The sequence below is a fragment of the Panonychus citri genome, unplaced genomic scaffold (genome assembly GCF_014898815.1).
Source record: "Panonychus citri isolate SS breed McGregor unplaced genomic scaffold, ASM1489881v1 Contig00138, whole genome shotgun sequence".
In the NCBI taxonomy this organism is placed as follows: Eukaryota; Metazoa; Arthropoda; class Arachnida; order Trombidiformes; family Tetranychidae; genus Panonychus; species Panonychus citri.
In genome coordinates, this window is record NW_026515543.1 from 212,377 (window position 1) to 234,907 (window position 22,531).

The window sequence follows — 22,531 nt, forward strand, 5'->3', positions numbered from 1 at the left end:
ACAAATGAAGTGAAATCGTGGCCCAATTTTTTTTTATACAGCAAATGATTTCCATTGAACCGATGAATATAACAATTGCCTATGGAAAACTGCTTATGATAACTTTTCATGATAATATGATAATAGCGATGAAAGGAAAGGAAAGGTGATAAATAAGTTCTGTATTCAGTAACACACCCATAGAGTTTCTCTCTCATCTCTTCAGTCTGTGTTATAGCCTGATCCAGTTTGAGTCATGGAATGTTTTTCTTGTCATCAAGTTGATATAAATATTTCTATCCACCCAGAGAACTGCATAAAATAATACAAGAGACTGTACTAATAAAAGAATGTTGAACTGACCATGCAACAATTTGTATACTATTTGAAAAAAGTTCTAATGCAAAAGCGATCTTTTTTTCTCATTGGAATCTCAAGGTTATTATCATGTTATTGGTCATCAAATAGAAAATTACTGACCATTTATTTACCTCTCTCTCTCTCTCTCTCTCTCTCTCTCTCTCTCTCTCTCTCTCTGACTCCTATTTCCTTTTCTATGGTGTTTTCAGAACCTCATCTTCATATTCTAGTTCACTATCAATTGTATTGAAGGACAGGAAGAAAAACATTATGAGCTATTTGTAATGGTCAATAAAAAAAGTTCTGGTCACTTTGTTTTCCCTTTCATTTTACTTTTCTATTGACACGAACAGCTACAATAACTTCAACATTACCTTTGTTACTATTTATCTTTATTTGGTCAACTATCTATTGGTCACTTTTGAAAATTTCTTGAGAAAATACTCCCAGTGAATGGATAAACAATGAACTAAACTAAGTTCAAATAAAAGTATTCTGATTGTCAGTTATGAGTTAATCAGTGGATTCAGTGTATAAATAATAAAATGCTGTTATTACCTGAGACTCATTTCGCTTGGTAATCCAGTATTAATCCAAATATTATGTTCTAGGAATAAACAACAATATTCACCATGAAGAGAACGAGAGAAATCAAGTTGTCAAATTAAAGATAAATTGTAACAATTTAAGTTTGATTATCTGGTAGAAACATTGTTAACATAAGTCAAGTCAAAAATTGATTAGAAAAACCATCAAAGGAACAACGATAAAATCAACACATAGATACAAAAGTAAATTAAACGATAATTAGTTATAATTGTTGGATAAATTGTTAATCATTTGCAATTGTAATTGTCGATAGCGTAACAAGTAACAGTGAACCCACAAGTTTCATTATTCAAGGTAAATACTCTCAGTTGTAACCTGGTCTATTTAATTGTAAGCATGATCATGGGAATTCAATAAGTATATCAAAATTGTGCTGACATCTTATGATATTAATTGGAAACAAATTTTCAATGGATTGAAAAAAGTTAACTCGACATGATCAACAATCAGTCACCAGTGGATACATGAGATGGCGACTGTAGATACAGGGAGTGAATTCTTGTTGAATATCCTCCATGGATCATGCTTGTTTCATTATTCAGAGATGAGGTATTATTTATAAATGTGCGACTCGACTTATCTATCATGTAGTTTTCGTAAAAGTTTTCATCAGATCCTTTCTATCATCTTAATTACCAAAAATAATCAGAAAATTTTCAAAGTTTAACACAAAATTACGAACTTAATTTTCTTACCCACAATTGGATTTAAATTTTTTCCCTTGAATTTTATCAACTTATCAACTGTTTCTGTTGCTATCTAACAATTAAATAGATTGTTAAACGAAGTTATAAGACAATAGTTATCGTACATTTAAGTTTGTTCAAGTTTTATCCAATTGGATTAAGAAAAATTCACTCCAACATGTTATCAATCCAATTGAGGAAAAGTGTTTAATTATTGGATGTGCTCATTGGAACAGATTTTCAGAATAATCTATTGATTGGCTGATTTAATTGCAATCAATTAACCTTGCGACCATGCTAGTCAATTCAAGGTAATTTAATCATTTTGACTGTTTGATTGATTGATCAACCTTTTTTTTATCATGATTCTCATATTACTGCCAAAGTAATTCAATAATGATTACAAGACTAATTAAGTAACTATTAATAGTTGTACTTCCAAATGTAATTTAAAACTTACTCAGAATTTGTTGTTCTGATTATCATGATTATGAGGGTACATGAAAGTAGCTAATGGTTATGATAATTTACTCAATATATCAGCGAGTTACCTGTAATGTTATGATAAAAACTGAGCAAGAATCTTGATTATGTAGGAAATTTAAGTTAACAACCTTATCGACAGAAATTTGTTTATCATTAACATTGGATAAAATTATAATATAACTGAAATTAGATCAATGAATTCTATATGTATTCTCATATAATACATGAATGATTATGGATACGAATAAAAAATATTCTAATATAAAATCTTAGAGAATGTAAATGTTAGTTTACCTGTTCTTTTTGTCTGTACAATTTTAACATTAGAAAGTCTCCAACTATTTATTCACCCTCAAGGTAAAATTGTCATTCTCAAGAAGATATTTCCATGATTATCATAATATTTCCCTTTTATGATTCATGAAAATTCATTTCCCTTTCATTCAATCTGAGAGGTTGAACTTTTTTTTTTCTTCAACGTAAATACATAAAGAAACTTTATCTTATACTTTTGATGATCGCTTGAAATTCACTATAAATCATGGACATAATGACCTATGTAATTGTCCATCTTTCCCGCCTTTCAATTTTCATGTTCATTAATCAATTCAGAATTTAACTGATCCTTCAACAATCATGATCTTAACCATTATTCAACTTTACATCCTGAGGTTTAATGGTAAACATTTTTCATAACTTTTTTCTCAATCTTCTTCATTTTTTTTTCTCGTTTCCTTTTATCAACATTACCTTTACTTCAATACTTACTCTCCAGTGGTCAAGGTTCACAATGGACAATCCATTCCAATCAAATAATGACCAGTAACATTTCATCACAGCTTAACAACGAGCTTGGTTCAAATCCAAAGTTAATCTTCAACTATCTAACTAAATCATATCCGGGATTAATTTATATCATAGTAAGTAAGATTTTTTCACTTCTGTCCAATTATAAAAATGAAAATTTCAAACTCGACTAATTAATGTTCAATCAAATGCTAACAACGATAAATGGTTGAAACTGAATGACAACAACAATTAACAAGACCCAATTTACTTTAATGATGAGAATATATTTTCTATTATTTTTATCTGAATAAATTGTTCTAATCAACTAATCAAGGTGAATGTAAATCATTATGAAACAAAGGATAATATTAACATTAGATGACTTTGAGTTGGAACAAAAAAATAATAGTAATTGAAATGATAATCACTCTATGACAATTGGATGATATTAATTGTTTCATTAATCTCTTAATCTCTTGTAAAGTTAACTCTGTTTATTTGCAAGTAAATTAATTTATATACGTATTTATGAATTTATTTTAATTGCTGACAATTAAAAACAATGAAACTTTTTCTTTGAAATGATTATGTGACGAATCCCAGTTTGGGAATTAACTTTAATCTGTAATTTTGATTGTCACAGACAAAAAAGGTAAACCAATTTAACCATGAAAAAATAATAAATTACTTTGAATGCTACATGACAATTTAGATTATCAGTCATTTATGATCAACAATTTAGTGATTATTATATTGTTATTAATTAATAACATTGTGAATCAAGGGATTGATTAAGAATTAAATTTAATCACTTTGATGTCTATTTAAAAGTGACAGTTATTTGGTTTATGACAAAAGGAAAGAGAGAAAATTTTCAAAAAATAAAACTAATATCAAACTAATAACAATGATAATAACACAATGTAATAAGTTTGTATGTGTGACAATCAAAAGTAACAATTTATAAATTGTTGACAACAATATTGTCATAGAAAAATAATAAATGGAAAAGTGTACATTTCATTTTCTATGACAATGAAAAATATATAACAAAAAAAATAACAGAATTCTGATCAACATTTTCACTTGAATTTTGATATTATTTTAAGTTGAAAACATGATTCCATCTAATGAATAGTATTAATATTATTTAAAGACTGCTGATTAAAGTGAATTGAAAAATTACTTCAACAATTAAGTCTCTCAATCTTTAAATAAGCATTTTTTCAAATATTATCATCAAGAGTCATGAGATTGAATAAATATCCTTCCTGAACTTTGAGCATCGTTGAAAATGATTACCTTGTTTTCAAACATTAAAAAGTTTCTTAATTTTCTTAAAGTGGTTTAATATACTTAAAATTGTATCAACTTGATACATTACCATCGTCTTAATGATCTTCATTCAAGTTACTCTCTCACTTATATTGGCTCTTGTTACCTTGAAAGTATTAGTTGATCAGTTGATATTCACCTTGTTTCCATGATAATCTGTAAAAAGGTTGAAGGATATAAATAATGATGTGAATAAAAAAGGATAAAATTAATATAATGATGACGATTTTCAAAGAACGAGGTAAGAGCACATTTTAATGAGTATAATTCCAAGTGTTTTCAATAGAAGTGAATATTACAACTCGATTGATTGAAGGAGTGAAGAAAAAAGTTCACATGTTGAAAAGTTGAGATGATAATAAGTTTCAATTGGAAATGTGAAAAAATGTTTCATGGTTCAGAAGCGTACAAGTAAAAAGAGACAATTTTCCACCCTGCTATTCAATAATAAGCTGATAATATCCATTGAACCCGAAACTTATTTCCTTACAACTTTTTTCTTCTCCTTCTCTTCCCTTTCAGTCCCACCCTTACAAGTGACAATTGACATTTTCAATAATCATATATTTCAAATCAACGAATGCAATCACTATGAATGATATTTCATGATGCAAAAAAAATATATTATAATAATAATAGTAATCATTTACTTTTCTGTCTGCCTCTTTTGTTTTATATATATTAATACTTTCCTTTTTTTCCCAATCAGATTATTAGTTGCACGGTGATTCCCCATGAAATTATCATGTATGAATACTGAACAATTAGTTGAAACCTTTTTGATGTTGGCTTGATATCTGTTGCCATGAATATGATTTTGATATTAACTTTTGTTTCATCTTCACCTGAATACTAACCCTGTGTGTGATTTATTATATCAGAGCAAAATCTTTTTTTCCACAAGGTGGGAAAGGATGATGATGACAGTGGTGGTGGTGGAAAAAAAGTTTCATCTAAGCTTATATAATGATGAATCTATGAATAGCTTGAACTTTGAGGTGCGTAGCTAGGATTTCATCTGGTAACATTTATCAACCTTAGCATCCAACTGGGAGTGATTTTTTCAACACCTTTGCCAGAAATACTAAGTATTAGAATCTAATACTGATATTTTGACCAATGGTCAAAGAGAGAAGCAGTTTTGTTGAAATTTACTTTTTTTTGCTTCTTCACACTTTCTACCCTTTGCTCAGGGGTTTTTTTCTTACTCATTTTGATTCACCAGCATTTTGGGTGTGATTTACTTTCTTTTCATGTATAACCATTATCATTATCATCATTTTGATATCTTTTTTCTCATCCCAAGGTGAGTATTAAAGTAGAAGATGAAGAAGACGAGAAAAAATATATAATGAGAGAAAAGAATAGAGAAAAAGTTTTTTTAGTTCTGATAGAACTGTGAGAAAAGGTAATCATTTCATTAACCCTGAGGCATTTCTCTAAGTAACTCAGTAATTTATCCTTTCAGATTTACATGGTTTATGTATTTTACTAGCTATCATTATTGTCATCATCATCATCATGAACATGATGAATATACTTTCTCTATTTCTCTACTGGGAAAGATTATTACATGTTCTAAGTTTTAACCCATTGGTTCAACTCAGCGTGACGAATATGAAGAAAAATGATTTCTGAATTTTCATTAAGAAACTCACACCCACCGATTCCCTTGAAGTTTCCATCATTATCACTGTCAATGGTAATATCATTTACCCATGAAGCTTGAAAGTTCATGAAATGTTAGATTACAGAGATAGAGATTATAATTATGTTTCTAATGAAACAACAGTTTGTGTATTATTCTCAGAATATAACATGTCAATTCTGTATAAAGAGCATTTTTTAGATTTACTGAATCGTTTTGTCTCTGTTTCATATTGATTGTCATTAGAATCGAAGACATTTGAGTAATAAAAGCAATTTCTGTAAAGGTTGCGATCATCAAAATTTCTGAACGTTAACTACCTGCATTGTACACAATGTACTTTATCATCTAGCAAGATTCAGTTCTCTGATTAATAATTGTTATTATGGATTCGGTACATCGGCTGTTCCGAGAAAGTGTAGACTGAGTTTTCATGAGGCCATTTTTATTCTTAAAAAAAGACGTTAACGCCATTCTGGCTAATGAAAGGAGGTTGAATGAGTATCGAAGGAGAAATTTTTTTCAAAACGTATTCAATTTCTATTTCAAATAATATAAGTGTAAATATTTACACCGAATGAACGTGAAAAGAAATCAAGATTTTCATATTCCTGTTGATTCTTTACATGAAATTTTAGATTCACATGATTATCATAATGCTATCATAAACTATAACTGAGTTCTGATGATGGGAATTTAATTTATCCACCTTTGAGATGATATAATGTAATATTGGTTTGAACAGAGAAAACCATGATTACCATGATGGTAAACAAAATGCTGGCTCATGATAATTCACATGCTAATGAACAGTATGAAAAAATATTCCAGTTTCAGATGCAAATAAATCTCTTGTGAACATGATTAATCTTATTAAAGATATTAAATACATGAATAAGATACTCTGAGTTATCTAATAATATGTAAGATTGTTAATATGACTAATTTGAAAACAGCGATGCTTTTATTATCTATGCGAAGCTAACAATATAAAAACTTTGTTTCGAAATTTTCAGTACTTTATTTTTATGTTGGTAAGATGAGCGTTAATGGTTGGAGGTGGAGCTAATAGCTATCCAACACACTTATCCCTGTGTTTGTTTAAATAAGGTTAGGTTAGGTCTTCATTAAAAGGGTCAAAATCGACAGAGGAAGGCCCGGAGGGCCTGGGACAATCAAGCGGTCTCACAATTAACCCAAAATTCAGTTTAATTTTTACATTTTGAGTATGGACATCAACGATAAGTGTGTTGAATAACCATTGGCTCCACCTCCATTGACCAATTCATTTATTCAACTAAATTTGTTCATTCTTGTTCAACTTGAAGATGGTGCAATTGCAAAAATATGTTTTGATGTCGATGCCCATAATAAAAAATTCGTGTTTAAATCAGATTTGGTCACGGTAAACAAAAATTATAATGAAAATGATCCAATTCAAGTTAAGGTTGAAAACGAAATCAAACCTTTTTTGTTCTTAACTACAGGTAAGATTTCAATCAATGAAATTAAATTTACATTCTAATTCGTTTTTTTACTTCCAGGATCATTCCAAGATTGTAAAACGGCGAGTATGACGAGACCGATTCCACGACCTGAAAAAGAGTTGACTGCTTCAGCACGAGGAAGAAAGGCTGATCGCAGTAATTCTCCTGGTCCAAAAAGGATGAGATCGGAAGATCATCAAGCTGCATCTACACCTGTTTTGTCATCAACTGGTCCACCAAGAGTGATCGATACCAGTCAAGCCGACATATCGACCGAAGTTGTTGTTGACTCTGCTCTTCTAATTCCGGTTTCGCCTGATCAGTCGTCAACACCTACGGTTACCACTTCCGCACCGGATGTCTAGCAGTCACAATCGGTAACACCGACAACTTCAGCAATTACACGCTCTCAATCTGGATCTTCTATTTCTGGTCGAGCAAATCCAGAAGTTACAGTTCGACGCTCACGATCTGGATCTCGAAGTCCAGGAGTAGGGGCTAGGCGGTAAAATACTGGTGTATTGGATTACCTTCACCAGTAAAAATCATTTATTATTACAAATCTCTTATATCTTCCAGGCTGAGCATTTGATTAGCTTACCAAATTATCGTGGCAGCTGTTTTATGATCGCTGTTTTGGTCCCCCTCTTCAACAATGTGCATTTTGTCGACACGATCTTCAATTTTGTGATAAAAAACGAAACAATATTCCATAAAGCTTCATTTTTAAATCATTGTACCATCTATTCATGACGTATCGAAAAGCATCGAGCGAAAAGGAATTACCATTTATTAATTACCCAACTGGTCTGCAAGAAAAACAAAATTTGCAATGACTGTTGTGTATCCGATTTATAAGGTGGGAAATACGACTAGGACAATTCGAATTTCTCAAAAGATGGAGGGCGATCAATTTGAATGTCTACACGCAATAGCTATTGTTAAAACGCTAGAAGGTTTCAAAGAAGTTAATAATCATAATGTTTACACACCAGTAAAAGACTTCAAAAATGTAAGACCAAGGAGTTTGATATTTTATCAAAAGTTGATGTAACTTTCACCTACTGTTTTATGTAATAATTGATCGATTATTATATTCAATGTGAAATCACTACACTTAATTGCTTAATACGTGGAAAGTGATTCAACTAATCATATTATTAAATGACAATAATCAATATCAAATTACTCCACGATATAACTAATTAAAGGGTTTAATTTCATGGACTAATGTAAGTAAGATGAATTGACAATTTGGAGATATATTTTCGGTACCGGTAATTCGTAACAAATGTGATTTAAAATCAGCGCCACTGATGCGCTATTTAATCAAAACAAATGTCACTGAAAATCAACGCTCATCTTACCTTTATGTTTGGTGAATTCGATTCTGAACCAGTTAAGAGTCTTTTATGACTTAAAAATTAGATCGTTCAGATCGAACTGATTTTTACCATTGAATTGCGTCTCTGCTTATACTATTACCGTATAGACGCGCATAGTGGCACCGGTGCTTCGAACATCGCGGGTCTCGTTTAGAGGCCAAAAAGGTTACCGCTTGGAGCACATATGATTCTGTGAGGGAAATAGAGTTAAGACTTAAATACCGATTAAAGCACTTAATTTTGTTTCTGTTTTAAATGTTTACCGATCAATTGATTTATTCCAGTTGTTCAAACCAATGAAACCTTCTATTAAGAAAATGTAAGTGGCCACAATCATTCACCGGTAATAATATTGTAACAACTTTTCAGTTGGAACTTAAAACTAAAACTGATTAGGGTTAAGAATGAAAATAATCTTTATTCGTAAAGAGGCTTAAAATAAAAAGTGCAACTGCACTCAAAGATTTACAAGATTATATTGCCTCTCGGGTCATAAACTAAGCTCCTTTTATCCTCCTGTGGGAGTTCTCGTAGGGTCAAAGTTGGTGTTTAACTCACAAAGAGCTTTGATTGGTTAAAATTTAGGGTTGGTCAGTATAAGAAGCGTGACATTTTCCAATACTTCATCATTATTCACTCCGTGAAATTTCAGATAGCTTTTGAATTCTCTATTGTTGTTTCCTTTGTTTACCCCACATTAACTTCAACCATGAAGCGTCATCCAATCAGTACTGTTGTCAATTCCAGACCAACACCTCCAATTGCTGTCAAGTGTCCTCTTAAGGGTTTTTCCACCTCTCGTTCAGTTTCAACTGAGCAACAAACGTCCCCAATTGTCCACTAATATTGAACCTATGCCTGATCCACCTGTTAATGAAACTGCTAAATCTGCTGATGGGGAATATGAAATTAGTGGTATTGTTCGGTCCCAACGAATTAGGGTCAATGGAAAATGGCAAAATGTAAGAGTTGTGAGCTGGAAAGATACACTCAGTTTAAATGCTGATATCACCAGTGTAGAATCTGCTACTTTAACAAAAGCTGCTTATGGTCTTACTTCAGCTGATCGTAAGTTATTATGGTCTTCCAGCTTGAGAATTGATCCTGAGCGTAATCCAAATAAATATTACTGTCAATATTGTGACAGTCCTTTCACCTGTAAAGGTAATGGCACCTGGCACGAGAAGAATCGTTGTAAGTTTCCAGGAGCTCCCAATCATAATTGTATTGATTCTTGTGAGCAACCATGTCCTGGTAAAGGTATTTGGAGTTTAGCTCGAGATGGTCGAGCTGATAGAAAGATGCCAAGCCGAAAGAAGACGTTGATAGCTGATGAAGAAGATACCGATACTGATGAAGTTGTCGAAGAAGAGGCTGAAGACACTGATGGAGCTACAAAAGATGAAGGAAATGATGACTAAGGTGAGGAATCTTCAGAGGATGAAGATGGTGACAATAATTAAACTTATTCTCATTAACTCTTTCTTGCAATAAAATTTTTGAAAACAGTTCTTTTCAGAACTAAAAAAAATTGTTGAGCGAAAGGTTTTGTAAATTTGCAATTGTTCATGCTCTATTGCTGTATTATTGAAATTTTCCTGGTGATTTTAGACCCTCAGTCAGATCTTGAATTATAGTTGCCCAAGTGAGTTATAGTTAATCCGGTGAGTTATAGTCTGAATGAAATTCAATCAACGGTAAATCGAAATCTGTATTTAGCTATTCAAGCATTGGAAATGGTTTTTGTTAATATAAACCGCTTGAAAACGCGATTACCTTTGCTTTCTAAAGCTGATAAATTGGCAATAGTACCAGAAGAAAAAAAGACTTGGACACTACCTAATGGGGTTCATTGGAATTGATCGGTTGAAGCAATTTGACCGAAAATACAAAAATTGGATCACCAAGTCAACGTTCTGTAACTCTCTCCCTAGATACGTATATAATTGCAACACCCCATGGAAGCAATCAGTCGTTGATTGGTGGAATGGATGGACAGGAGGAGATTCTTGGTACTTCAAGAAACCCCAACTTTATTTATTTGGTGAGCTAAAACTCACAAGACTAGTTTCATCAATTTACTTACAGGTAACCTTAAAGTTTTTTATCCTGCTTCTCCTTTGTGTAATTTCAGTTTTTCAGATTTAGATTATTCATTTCACTGTGTCGTTATTGACGAGTTTTAAGAACCAAACAACTGTCATAACCTCCTATTACAATTATTATTATATTATTATTGACCTTAAAATGACCTTTAAACGCTAACTCCGTTAAATTACCTAAATGACCTTGAAAATCGTAGGGTTGAGCGCTACAATTCTGTTCAGTCTTCTAGTCAAGTCTGACTTTCATATGACTTTTAGTTCTGGAGATATGCAGTGTAATAGCCGTAGTGGATAAAAAAACGCCCTGTACAAAAAGTTCTTACCTAATCATCTTCAAAAACTGATAGTAATTAATCAATTTTCTCATTATCTTTCCAGCACATACAAGGTCTTTTTACTCACATTCAAAACTCTCTGTATGAGCTTTTGAACGTTTTTATGTCGAATTTATTAATTATGATGAGAATAATAGAAATGAGCATTCTCATACGTTTCAACACATCATCTTGAGGCTTTTCAGTTGAAGATAATCATCATGCAATTACATGAATAATTATGTTGAGTGTGTGTTTTTTTATGGCCAACTATTGTCTTCTTATTCTGATATCTTTACTGTGAAATCTTCATACTTCTTGTATCTGAATTGATTAAAATGAACGATCAATTATTGAATGCGATTTTGTGGTTACATAATTGACTATCAATAATGATCCTTTGATAGTAAATTTACTGAAAAGTTCATTAACCATAGTTCCCAAATTTAAAACCAGTGAACATTTACCTACTAAGGAAAGGTAGTTAATTAAAATTTTAATTCTGCTGAGCAACATTGTCAAAAATGTCATTTCTAAATTACTATGTAGAAATTTTCTTAATTACTTGTCTCTAGTTTGGATTAAGTTAATTTTTTGTTTTTCATCTTAATGAGAAGCTTGAGATTGAGGCAAAGAATAATAAGTCGCTAGAATTGGAACTTGATGATATAATATGAATAAGAAACATTCAAATGATATGTAATAGGAGAGATAATGAGAAACTAAATGTTTCCATTGACAAGTAACTATCATGTCAATTAGTAACTTTATCTCGATATTCGGTTTCTGTTGAAAACAATTGAGTAAATTACATGGAAAGATTATGAACAAAGGGAGAGAGAAACAGAAAATAATAGGATGAGTTCAATTAAATTTACAGTGATTTGTGTTGATTGAGAGAAAAAGAATACTCATTATGAAAGATTCTGTATGGAAAAAATATATCTGACAAGCAGGGAGAGAGATCATCATGAATACATGGAGAAAAAAAAGAAAAGAGTTGCTTGTTCAGAGTATTGGAAAAGAAGTTGATATTTTCAATGCTTTTCTATTGCTTTTTTTCACTTTTCGTCTCTTTTTTTATCTACACCTTGTGAAACTTTTCACTTAATAATAATAATTACAATAGAAGATGAATGATATGAGTTACATGCAGGGGAGAAAATTGTGATGAAAAAAAGTTTCATTAAGATTATTGCAACAAGAATGAAAGTGGAGAGACAAATTTTGCTTCCAATTTAGTTGAGGTGAAGAAGAAAAAAAGAAACAGATTAAAGTGATCACCATGATTCCATGGTGAAAGATGAAGATGAAAAATAAAGTTACAACGATGACAATTTAGTGGTTGCTCATTCAAATTGATTGTTGAATGAATGAAGATGTTCAAGAAGACATTGATTGATTTGTGAACAAGTGAGTGAGATGAGGAGGAGGAGAAAAGTTCTGAAGATGATGAGTAAGAGTCGGTGAACAATGGGAAATCATTGATAGAATGGAGAAAGGTTGAGAAAAAGTGTTTCAACTCCCTGTTGATAAAGAGAATGAGACAAAAAAAAAGTAGTTCCAGAAAAGTTGATTAGAGTTATATTAAGAAGATGATGAAATTGTAGTTCGATTAAAATTGATCAAGTCGAGAAAAAGTTGATGATATTCAAAGTTAATGAATGGATGAAAATGTATTATAAGAAAATAAACTAATTATAATCAATAGTCTTGTCAATATTGTCAATGATCTGTTACTCTTGTCAAGAAGGAGATTGTGACTTGAAACAACTTGAGGACTAAATTTAATTGCTTTTAATGAATAATCAAATAATTCAATTATAATTTAATCCACTTGTAAGCTGAAGATTCATTTGAAGGATGGAAACTTGAAATACCGATTAAATTCAATCTCTCTCCCTTCTTTATTATTATCACTTTACACCATGGAATAGTGAATTTGTTACATATAAAGTGAATATAAACTCTATGAATCGAGAAATTAATTTGAATAAAAAATGGAAAAACATTGAAAGGTAAGTAATATTTCCCTGGAATTACATGAATATTTTTTTCAGTTGAAATATTTGTTTCACAATTTTCTTCCATACAGTTGATCAAGTACGAAATATTTGAAGACTGGTCAAGTGTCCATCAATTCTTCCTATTCTCTTTATATAATTCTATTAATACTTTATCAGTATTGCTATGGAAAAATAACATTCATGAAGAACAATATTTTTTTCCGTAGAAAACGTGAAACTTTTATGGAGAAAAAGTCCAAAAGTAGAAAGAGAGAGAGAGAGAGAGATATGTATTAATAATAATTTGAAGGCAAAAAAATTTACCCTCATTGAATGATAATGGTCAGCATATTGAATTGAATCCTCATGGAGGTCTTGATAATGATAATAATCATGACGATGGAAATGTTTCTACTGAGGCTTCATGTTTTTTTTGCTATACTTTCTTTCACCTTGTCACGAAAAGGGTGTTCACCTAGAAAATTGAGTTTATTCTGGAATAGCAAACGAAAGGAAGAGAAAGAGAAAAAAACGGAAAGATGATGATATGAATCATGATGGAAAGTTTTCTCTAATCTCTCCTCATCATCTCTTCTTCTGATTTTGATCATCATCAAGATAAGAAGTTGAAATCTTGTCTGGGAGTGGTTTTTATCGATAGAAAAATATCAAGAGTAATTGAGATTGAACATAAAGAAGTAAGGTAACGAAAGAAAAAAGAAAGAATAAGAAAAAAAAAACATTCACTTTAAGTTTCTTATTCTCTATGATGAAATTGAGATGATGATGAGAATGAAAACTTGTCTCATCTCAACGATTGTTCATAATCGTTCATTGAGATAACGTGACAACATTTCGTGAACAGTTTGATTCAATTTGCTTTCTCCAACTTCTAACAAACGATTTTCTCACATTCTCAGCAATATTCATTGAGATGATTCCATAAGTTGCAATAAAAAAATATTCTAAATTTTCATTTATCTTCAATACCCATGGTGATTGAATATTCAGTTGGTTCCGGTATATATATAAGTAACTTTGTATTCATTTCGATATAAAATCAGCTTCTTTCATATTCATAATTTCCATGCAAATCAGAATTATTTAAAATTTCATAAATAATTAATAGTTATGAGACTTGAATACAGTAACATGAAGATCTGAACTTATTTCAAATGAGCAAAAGTTTCATCATTTTTTTTTTGCCACTGCAATGCAAACTTAATTAAAATAGATACAATCCAATGGAAAGATCAATTAATCATATTTCCATGAATGTATATCATGAAATTTACTGAATTCAAGATAAACATATTATTTGTTCAATTTCTTTGGATATTTTTTTTCCGCTTCTTTTTTCACCTTCAGCCTTTTGAATTTTTATTTCACTGAATTGCTTTAATTGTTCATTCCTATTCACCATGAATACGAAATAATAATAATAATAACATATGTAAAGTTGAGTTGGATTCTTTTGAATGAATTTCTCTAAACTCATTTAGTTTCCATGTTAGTTGTTTGTTATTTTGAAACAATTGTTATTGCAATTTAATTCTAATCAACTTACTCATCTAATTTGCAAACGTTGATTTGATTAGTTTACATTAAGTGTTGATTCTAGAAAAATTTTCTCCCTTGTATTTTATTTTCCATGAAACTCATTATCTGTTGAAAAAAAATTTCCTCAAGGAGAGAAACTCTCCATCTTGTTAGCTCTGTTTTCTTAAATTTTATTTTTTCCTCTCTAAATCAAATATTATATGAAAAAAAGAAGTAAAAAAATTATGATTATATTTACATGTATTCGTTGTAGAGTAAATTTTAAATTCAGTTTTAAAATTCATTGATTTATAAGTCATGGTGATGATGTAACATACGTTATCAAAAGGGATAAAAGTGTATCAACTTAAGCATTCTGATTAGATGATTTCATGTTGATTGTTTTTCATGTTATAACTCATGTTTTTACCAGGACAATTTCTACATGAATATCAAGTTAATCAAAAGAATCGATAATGATGATTAGATAACTCAACTTATCTCAACAACATTGAAATACAATAGTAACAACTAAATTGATAATACATACGATGTTGATTGTGATTAGAATGATGTTATTATATAATATGTAGTATCGTGATAATATTTACCAATGAATCTTATTGACAAATGTTCAACTTGAATGAACAACCGTTGGAACAATAAACTGAGTGATAAAATCAATGATTATGTTAATTTAACCAAAGTGCTAAACATAAAGATGCTTAAGATAAAGACTAGATAAAGTTATCGATTAATCCCTCGAGGCAAGTATCATGATGTTAGATTTCCGTTAACATTTTCTTACCTTTTTTTTTATTAAACTTTTTAAATTGAATGAGAAAAAGGTTTCACTCATGTTATCATCCTATTAGCTGAATTTATGACAATCCATTGAGCTTTTCTGTCCATGAACCTTTCAATTCTTTTGGCCTGAATTCAAAGTTACAAATTTTAATCCTCTCAGAATTATTAGCAGCTCTCATTTATCTGTAAATCTAAACAAAGTTAACTCATGAAATAAGATAAAAAGATGAACTTTTCTCAGTCAATTTCTGTTTGATTAATACCAAATAAACTCAAATCAAATATTATTTTGGTAGTAATAGTTTAAGTCAATAATGTTTAACTGATTAGCTAATATTAATTACTTGAGGTTATTTAGCTATGCTCATGTTTATTATTGTTAATTGAACTAAATACTCGTGAGATTTTACTTTTGTCATTCCCATAAAGCTACAACTTAGGTATTGGGATAAATTTCCTATCATTAATTGAATTGACTTGAGGATGATGATTTGATGGCTGATGTTCATTATTACCCATATTTACAGGAGAAATATTAAACTTCTGAATCCATGGAAACGATCTAATCATTTTCATAATTTTACATTGAATTGTAGTGTTTGCTCAATACATATTGATTATATTGGTTGAACTTGCAGGTTACGCGATAGGATAGCTAGAGATAATATGAAATCGGTGTGAAACTGACTTGTTAACAGTGGCATGACCTAACGAATCCATGTGACATTTGTGGACCCACTAGTGTTTCCAACACCAACATTACTAGTGTTCCCAAAAGAAACACCATTATCAGTTTCTCAGTTGCTTGTGATCCCATCACCAGCGTTTGTCCGCTCGACCTCTGGGTCCTATACATTTCCACTGATCAAACTAAATCTTTAACGCAAACTACATGTCATATTCATCACAACGTTTCTAGTGTTATTTTCTTAATTTTGATTTGAAAAGACGCTGCGAAACGTTACTACTCATACTTTATAATGGAATTTCATTTATTTCTCAAAATATCTCAGAACTTATTTGAGTCTAAATGTCCAACGAAAGAGATTGATTTTCAGTGTCCAATCTTTTCCTCTTCCTTTAAAATTTTGTTTTCTTAAGACTTTCCACTTAAGTTAGCCTTCTCATTCACTTGAGTTTCTATCTAGATCGCATTAAGATTTTGGAAAGTTACAAAAATAACAGAAATCATTTTTTCCCGTCAAAAAAAACGATAATCATAATCGATTAGAGATATTTCTCACATTTCCTAAGCATTTTTCAAGCAAAAGTAACACGAAACCAATAGAAATAGGTATGAGTTTGATTAAGTTTGACTTATGATACTGAAGAAATGAAAATGAAATTAAAATTGTAGAAATCGAATAAAAAAGTTCCATTGACAGAATGTATAAAAAAAAATCTGTAAGCAATTCAAGCGTAAAAATCAACATCACCTTTCAATTCATCCTATTGATATGAGATATGAGAGAGTAATAAATATTGGAAACTGAAAGCAGATCAATAACTGACCAACTTTCCATCTTTAAAATTCGTTAATCACTTATTTTCCAATAGAATATGATTAAAGTTTAGAAATAAACACAAATTCAAATTCAAATTTATTCATATCGTTAATGAACTGATTCATATCGGTTAGCTGTATAAATCTAATGGTCAGTTCAACATTTCAATAGGTTTCATTTGCCATTTTACCTTGTCAGTGTAACTATTGTTGGTTCTTATGTCCATTTATTTTCTAATTACTGTAGCTCATTAAATGGCTTTACTTTATCATCTAAAGTTTCAGACTTTTAGCAAAACTGTGATAGTATTGGAATAAAGAGGAAAAGTTATCATCTTTATCCTTACTACACAATATTATCTGTTTCTCGTTCATAAAAGGATTGTTATTATGATAATATGATTTTCACTGGTGATGATTAGTATCATCATGACATTGTTTACCTTTACAATGTATGTCTGTGTCCTGTCAATTGTCAAAATCATTTCTTCTGTTACTGTTTACCAAATGTAACTCATTGTGTTTACATTATAATGTTTCCTCTTGATCTATTAATACTTTCCCTCTTTTCTGCTATTTGATATTGTTCATTTATCATTGTTTTTACACTTGACTGTTTACTTTTATGTATACGATGGGTAACCTTCAACCTGACAATGGCCAATGGCTATTTCAGTGATCTTATACAGTTCATGATAATTTAACAAGAAATGAAACAACAACAATGATTACAAAAAGATCTAATGTTTTATCAATATCGATATGATAAAAGTAACTTTCAAGTTAAAAATAATGTTTCTAGTCAGAATCCATTATCAATGAAAATTTAAATTCTAGGACAATGCACTCAGTGATATTATTCAGATTGAATGATAAACTACACAGAAAAAACTTTCTGAATTTAATCAATATTTATACCTAAAGAGATATTTTGTATTTAATTTTCACAGTCTCATGATCCATGTGTTAGTTTTCACCATATCAATATCAGAATTATCATTATTCAGGAGTTCCGTTACCATTGTAACGATGTTAACTTTGCTTTCGAAGTTAAAACTTTGATTGGACCAACGAAATGAGTTAATTTGTTGCAATAAACAGCAATCTGATTGTTATCTGCAATTTTTATTGATCTGTGTATTATTATCAACTAATTGTTCATAATTAACTTTAATGATCAATTTTGAGCAAAAAAAACTAAAATTAATTCCTCGTCCAAGTTTTCATTGGCTTTAAGCTTGACAATTTACCATAATAATGACTAAGCTCAATCGATTACCAAATAACCATCAAATTAAAATTAGTCAGAAACGTAAATTGCAAATTGTGTGATCATTAATTGAATGGTGAGCCAAATCATAATGAATTCAATACAATCAACTGTTACAATAGCAAAAACTATTAATATTAACAGGTTCATATTATTATAAAGCTAATATTTTAAATGCTCTGTTAATAGTTGATTAAATCTGGAATGTTGAATCTTTTTTAATTGTTATCCTTGTCTTTTTAGATAATCTATTCATTTAGATTATGAGCTCCCTAAACTATTATAATCCAGGTATTCAAAATATTTGACACTCTCATTAACTTTAATTACAATGGATACAAACTTTGGAATTTGTAATATTTTTTTCAGTATTCTATCACTCCTGTTAATATCTATTATTAGTAAATCGTTTTTCCTAATAGTTAGACTATATAAATTAATCAACTTACCGAATGTATTTACTATCATTTTCATGGTTCCATTCATTTCCATGAGACTGGTGATAATTGTTCCTTATTCATTTATCTTCTGTGATTGCAAGTTTAGTTTCATCTTAACATGATGAAATGAATGTTTCATCAATCTGATTCATTGACTTCTAACTTTCCTCTTTTATATATTCAAACTCAAGGGATAATTTTGCTCAGTACTCATTGAATTTGAACACAATGATATCTGATTAGACAATATAAGATAAAGAGTAGAAATAGGGTTAACCTTAGTTAATAACCCAAACTGTTAATAATCTTGGTTGTAACTTTGATTCGGATATGGAGTTAACTTTACCTCCTCTTCATGCTCATCTTTTAACAACTACGATTTCTTAGTCTCTTCTCATTGTTTCAAGGCTCTCTCTCTCTCTCTCTCTACTTGCTCATCTTCATCAATTCACTTAAAAGACTAACAATCTATCTATTGTGTGTTTGTGTATGTCAATATGTCACTTTCGGGTGACTCTTTATCTCTTTACATCCTCCCATTCCTTTTCTCTTCATCACACTAAGTTCCAATTATTTATCAATATCAATAGCTAATTGAAAGTCGAACATTTTTTTCTCTTCGTCTTCATTCTCATCATATTGTTCCTGTTTTTTTTTTCTTCATATTCTGGAAGATCTCTCTCTCTCTCTTTCTTTCTTTTGCTCTTCCATCATATCTGAAAATCTTTTTCCACTCAAGCATCACTTACCGATGGCAATAAAACTCGCATTAAGAAATAAGATGAAATATATAATAAATATCATCCGAATAGGATACAGAAAGAGAGAGAGAGAGAAAGAGACAGAAAGAAAACATGGAATAAAAAGATAATGATAATGATGAAGAGTTGATGATGATGGAGAATCAACAGAGGAAAGATGAAGAAAAGATAAAAAGATTTATAAGAGAAAAATACTTCGATAGAATAGAAATAGATCGAGACATTCATTTTCTCTCCGATTACATGTTACCTGTTTATCTTTTCACTTTTATGATTCGAAGATGTCATTTTACTTTTTCTCTCTATTAACTTTCCAATGTTAATACTTTCTCTATTCTAAGAAAAAACATTGAAGAGAAAAAAGTTCCAAGATAATCTCCATGGTGACCAACAAGTTATCTCATCTTTATCCCCATCTCAATAGTATGTAATCTGAACAATCGAAATTAAAGAAAAGTGATAAAAAATCAATTCTTTCAATCAGAACTTTAATCAACTTTTCCTGTTACTCATGATTTGATTTAAGATGATTGATAAATTATATTATTAATAATGGAAAAGAATACAGATAAGATAAAAGAAAACGATTCGATCAAGGTTCAAATTCAAACAGAACTTGAAGATTCTAACAAATAATATTGAGAAAGAAAAAAATTCAACTTAAAATCGACTTCAAGCCCAATTTGTCTCGATTTGACATCTTTCTATCATTTATTTTCTCATATTCCAGTTCTCATGTAATTTTCATAGTGATAGAAAACTTTTACTGTCAAGATAAAGTTTCTATTATCAACTATCCATAAAGAATCGTTAGACTAATTGTTTACGTTAATAGTAATGCTAATGATCAGAACCATGAAAAAATTGGTTAATCACTGGGAATCAATTCTTAATATTAATAGTTGCAAGTTAGTGAGCATGAGAAACTACGAGAATCATAATTCGCAATTCAAATTGATCTTTTTCTCTATCTGTACATTAGATCTTAATATTCGATGTCTACTCATGTAAATAAAGTTTTTTCGATTCATCTTTGTTATAACAATTGTAGAATTTACTTTCATCTTATTTTCTTTTCTCAGGTAATTTTCTTCTTCCTTCCTTATTCTGTATGTAACATAAGCATCATTCTTTTTCAAATGTTGCTCTTTTTACCTTTTCCTCCATCTTTTTCTATCTCATGATTTTACTCTCATGTAAATTTATTCTACATTCAGATTTTTCTTTATTTTTTACTTCGTCACAAAAGTTTACATGAAATTCAATTCTTATTTGTGATAACATTCATGTAGCATTTTAAATGCACTTGTATGAATTATAATGATGCAACCCAACCAATCAGCTGATGATAAATCAAGTGATAATATTTCTTGGAGAGAAAAGTTCAAAGCTTCTGAGTTTCCATCTAGTGTCTAGCATTTGAAACATTAAATGTCGAAATTTTTTGTCTACATATTTCGAACATTGGTTTTCGTACTAATCTGATCTACTTTTTTTTTCATAATATCATGTTCTAGGCAACGGTGATATTTTATATTATCATCTTCATATCACTTGTATTCTCAAACTTTTACGCCAATTCAACCGATATCTATGGTTCACCCAGTCATTTCCATAAAAGTCCAGGAAGAAAGAGTCGAGATAAAAAATCAATTCGAAGGCCACTTCGTCGAGCAACATTCAGATCAATCATATGGCCAAGTAAACATTCATCATGCTGCCTGGATCCTCAGCTTAATGAGCGATTAATATAAACAATAATCAATTATTATCATGAAATCATATCCTGGGGGATTAACAGTTTTTAATTACAACATTTACCTTTAATTATCATCAAGATTAACCCTCTTAAAGCCTTGAATCTGATTGAATTCTAGTATTTCATCAAGTATTATATCAAAAATAAATTTGACCTTTTACCCAGTCGACATTTTACCATTTTTCCTTTCTCTTCATCAAAATATCTTCATAATAAAACGCCGATTACAATGTTCATTTAAAATCGGACGTTTATAATATAATAGAAATGTTAATCAATCGGATATAAGATCGTTAATTAAATAATTCATTATCCTAACATTGGAAAAGTAACAATATCATGATATTGTTACTATTGATTGGATTATATTGAGAAAAAAAGTTCCATCTCCAATAAAAATCACAAGGACTAATTATCAATTTCATATCAATTATTAAAGATAATTTATTCTGAACACTTTTTAATTACATAAATTTCATGATCGAATTTAAATTTTTCATATTTTTCAATGAGTTGATATCTTTCATACAGAGAACTACCTTTTAAAGTGATAAATACAGTCGTGAAAAATGAGTTTTGAATCATTTTTAGATCATCCGAGCTACTGACCAAAGCTAATTGATAATCTTTATCATCTCTGATAACACTTAATCTGTTCACATATTGATTGAAATTATCTTGAAAGATTTGATTGTTTAATCAGTTAATTTTACTCACTACTTTCGCGAATGATTAAAAAATCATTTGAAACTCATTTTTCACGACTGTATATGAGATACTCCCAAGTGCAACTTTGTTTCCTCTGATATTCAGAATTTTCCAACATGCGATATGAATAAAACGGATCCATCGACAATCATCTTTTGGGTTAGTCCATCGGCATTCTCAATATTGACAAATGAACAATATGGATCATTGGAAAAGTGTTTTCGTCGAACAGTCCAAACACTTTTCGATTACAAGCAGCATTTCAATACAAATTATACGAACAATTTTCTGGAATCAGATATTCTTTTAAACACATTAGCTCATCTTCCTTCAAACAGCTCGGAAATCTCACTATCAGTTCCTTTTGGTACAACGACTTGTGTACTCGCTCATACCATTCCCGATCGAATAGTAAGAACTGGATTCGCAAAATCGATATCATTCTTCTCGATAGATATATTCGCAGCTTTGTTTCCGTTATTGGTCATTTTCTGCTGGATTTTCACTGGTAAAAGTAAAAATTTCATCTATCATTCAATAGAAACTATTTGGTT

The 22,531-nt window shown here is 30.1% G+C and overlaps 1 protein-coding gene across 1 annotated transcript; it reads left to right on the forward strand.

Moving 5' to 3' along the window:
- The first annotated feature begins 1,524 nt into the window (after window positions 1–1,524).
- LOC128393265 (uncharacterized) lies at window positions 1,525–21,446 on the forward strand. The gene is made up of 3 exons (XM_053353404.1): window positions 1,525–1,945; window positions 2,896–3,040; window positions 21,028–21,446. Exons 1-3 carry the CDS (start codon window positions 1,929–1,931, stop codon window positions 21,262–21,264), a joined length of 399 nt encoding a protein of 132 aa, XP_053209379.1. The 5' UTR covers window positions 1,525–1,928; the 3' UTR covers window positions 21,265–21,446.
- Window positions 21,447–22,531: the final 1,085 nt, after the last annotated feature.

Bases quoted from the DNA above. Each gene is read 5' to 3' on its own strand.
- LOC128393265 (XM_053353404.1), top strand. The intron at 3,041-21,027 runs GTAAGTAAGATT...ATCATGTTCTAG, and splicing joins CGGGATTAATTTATATCATA to GCAACGGTGATATTTTATAT.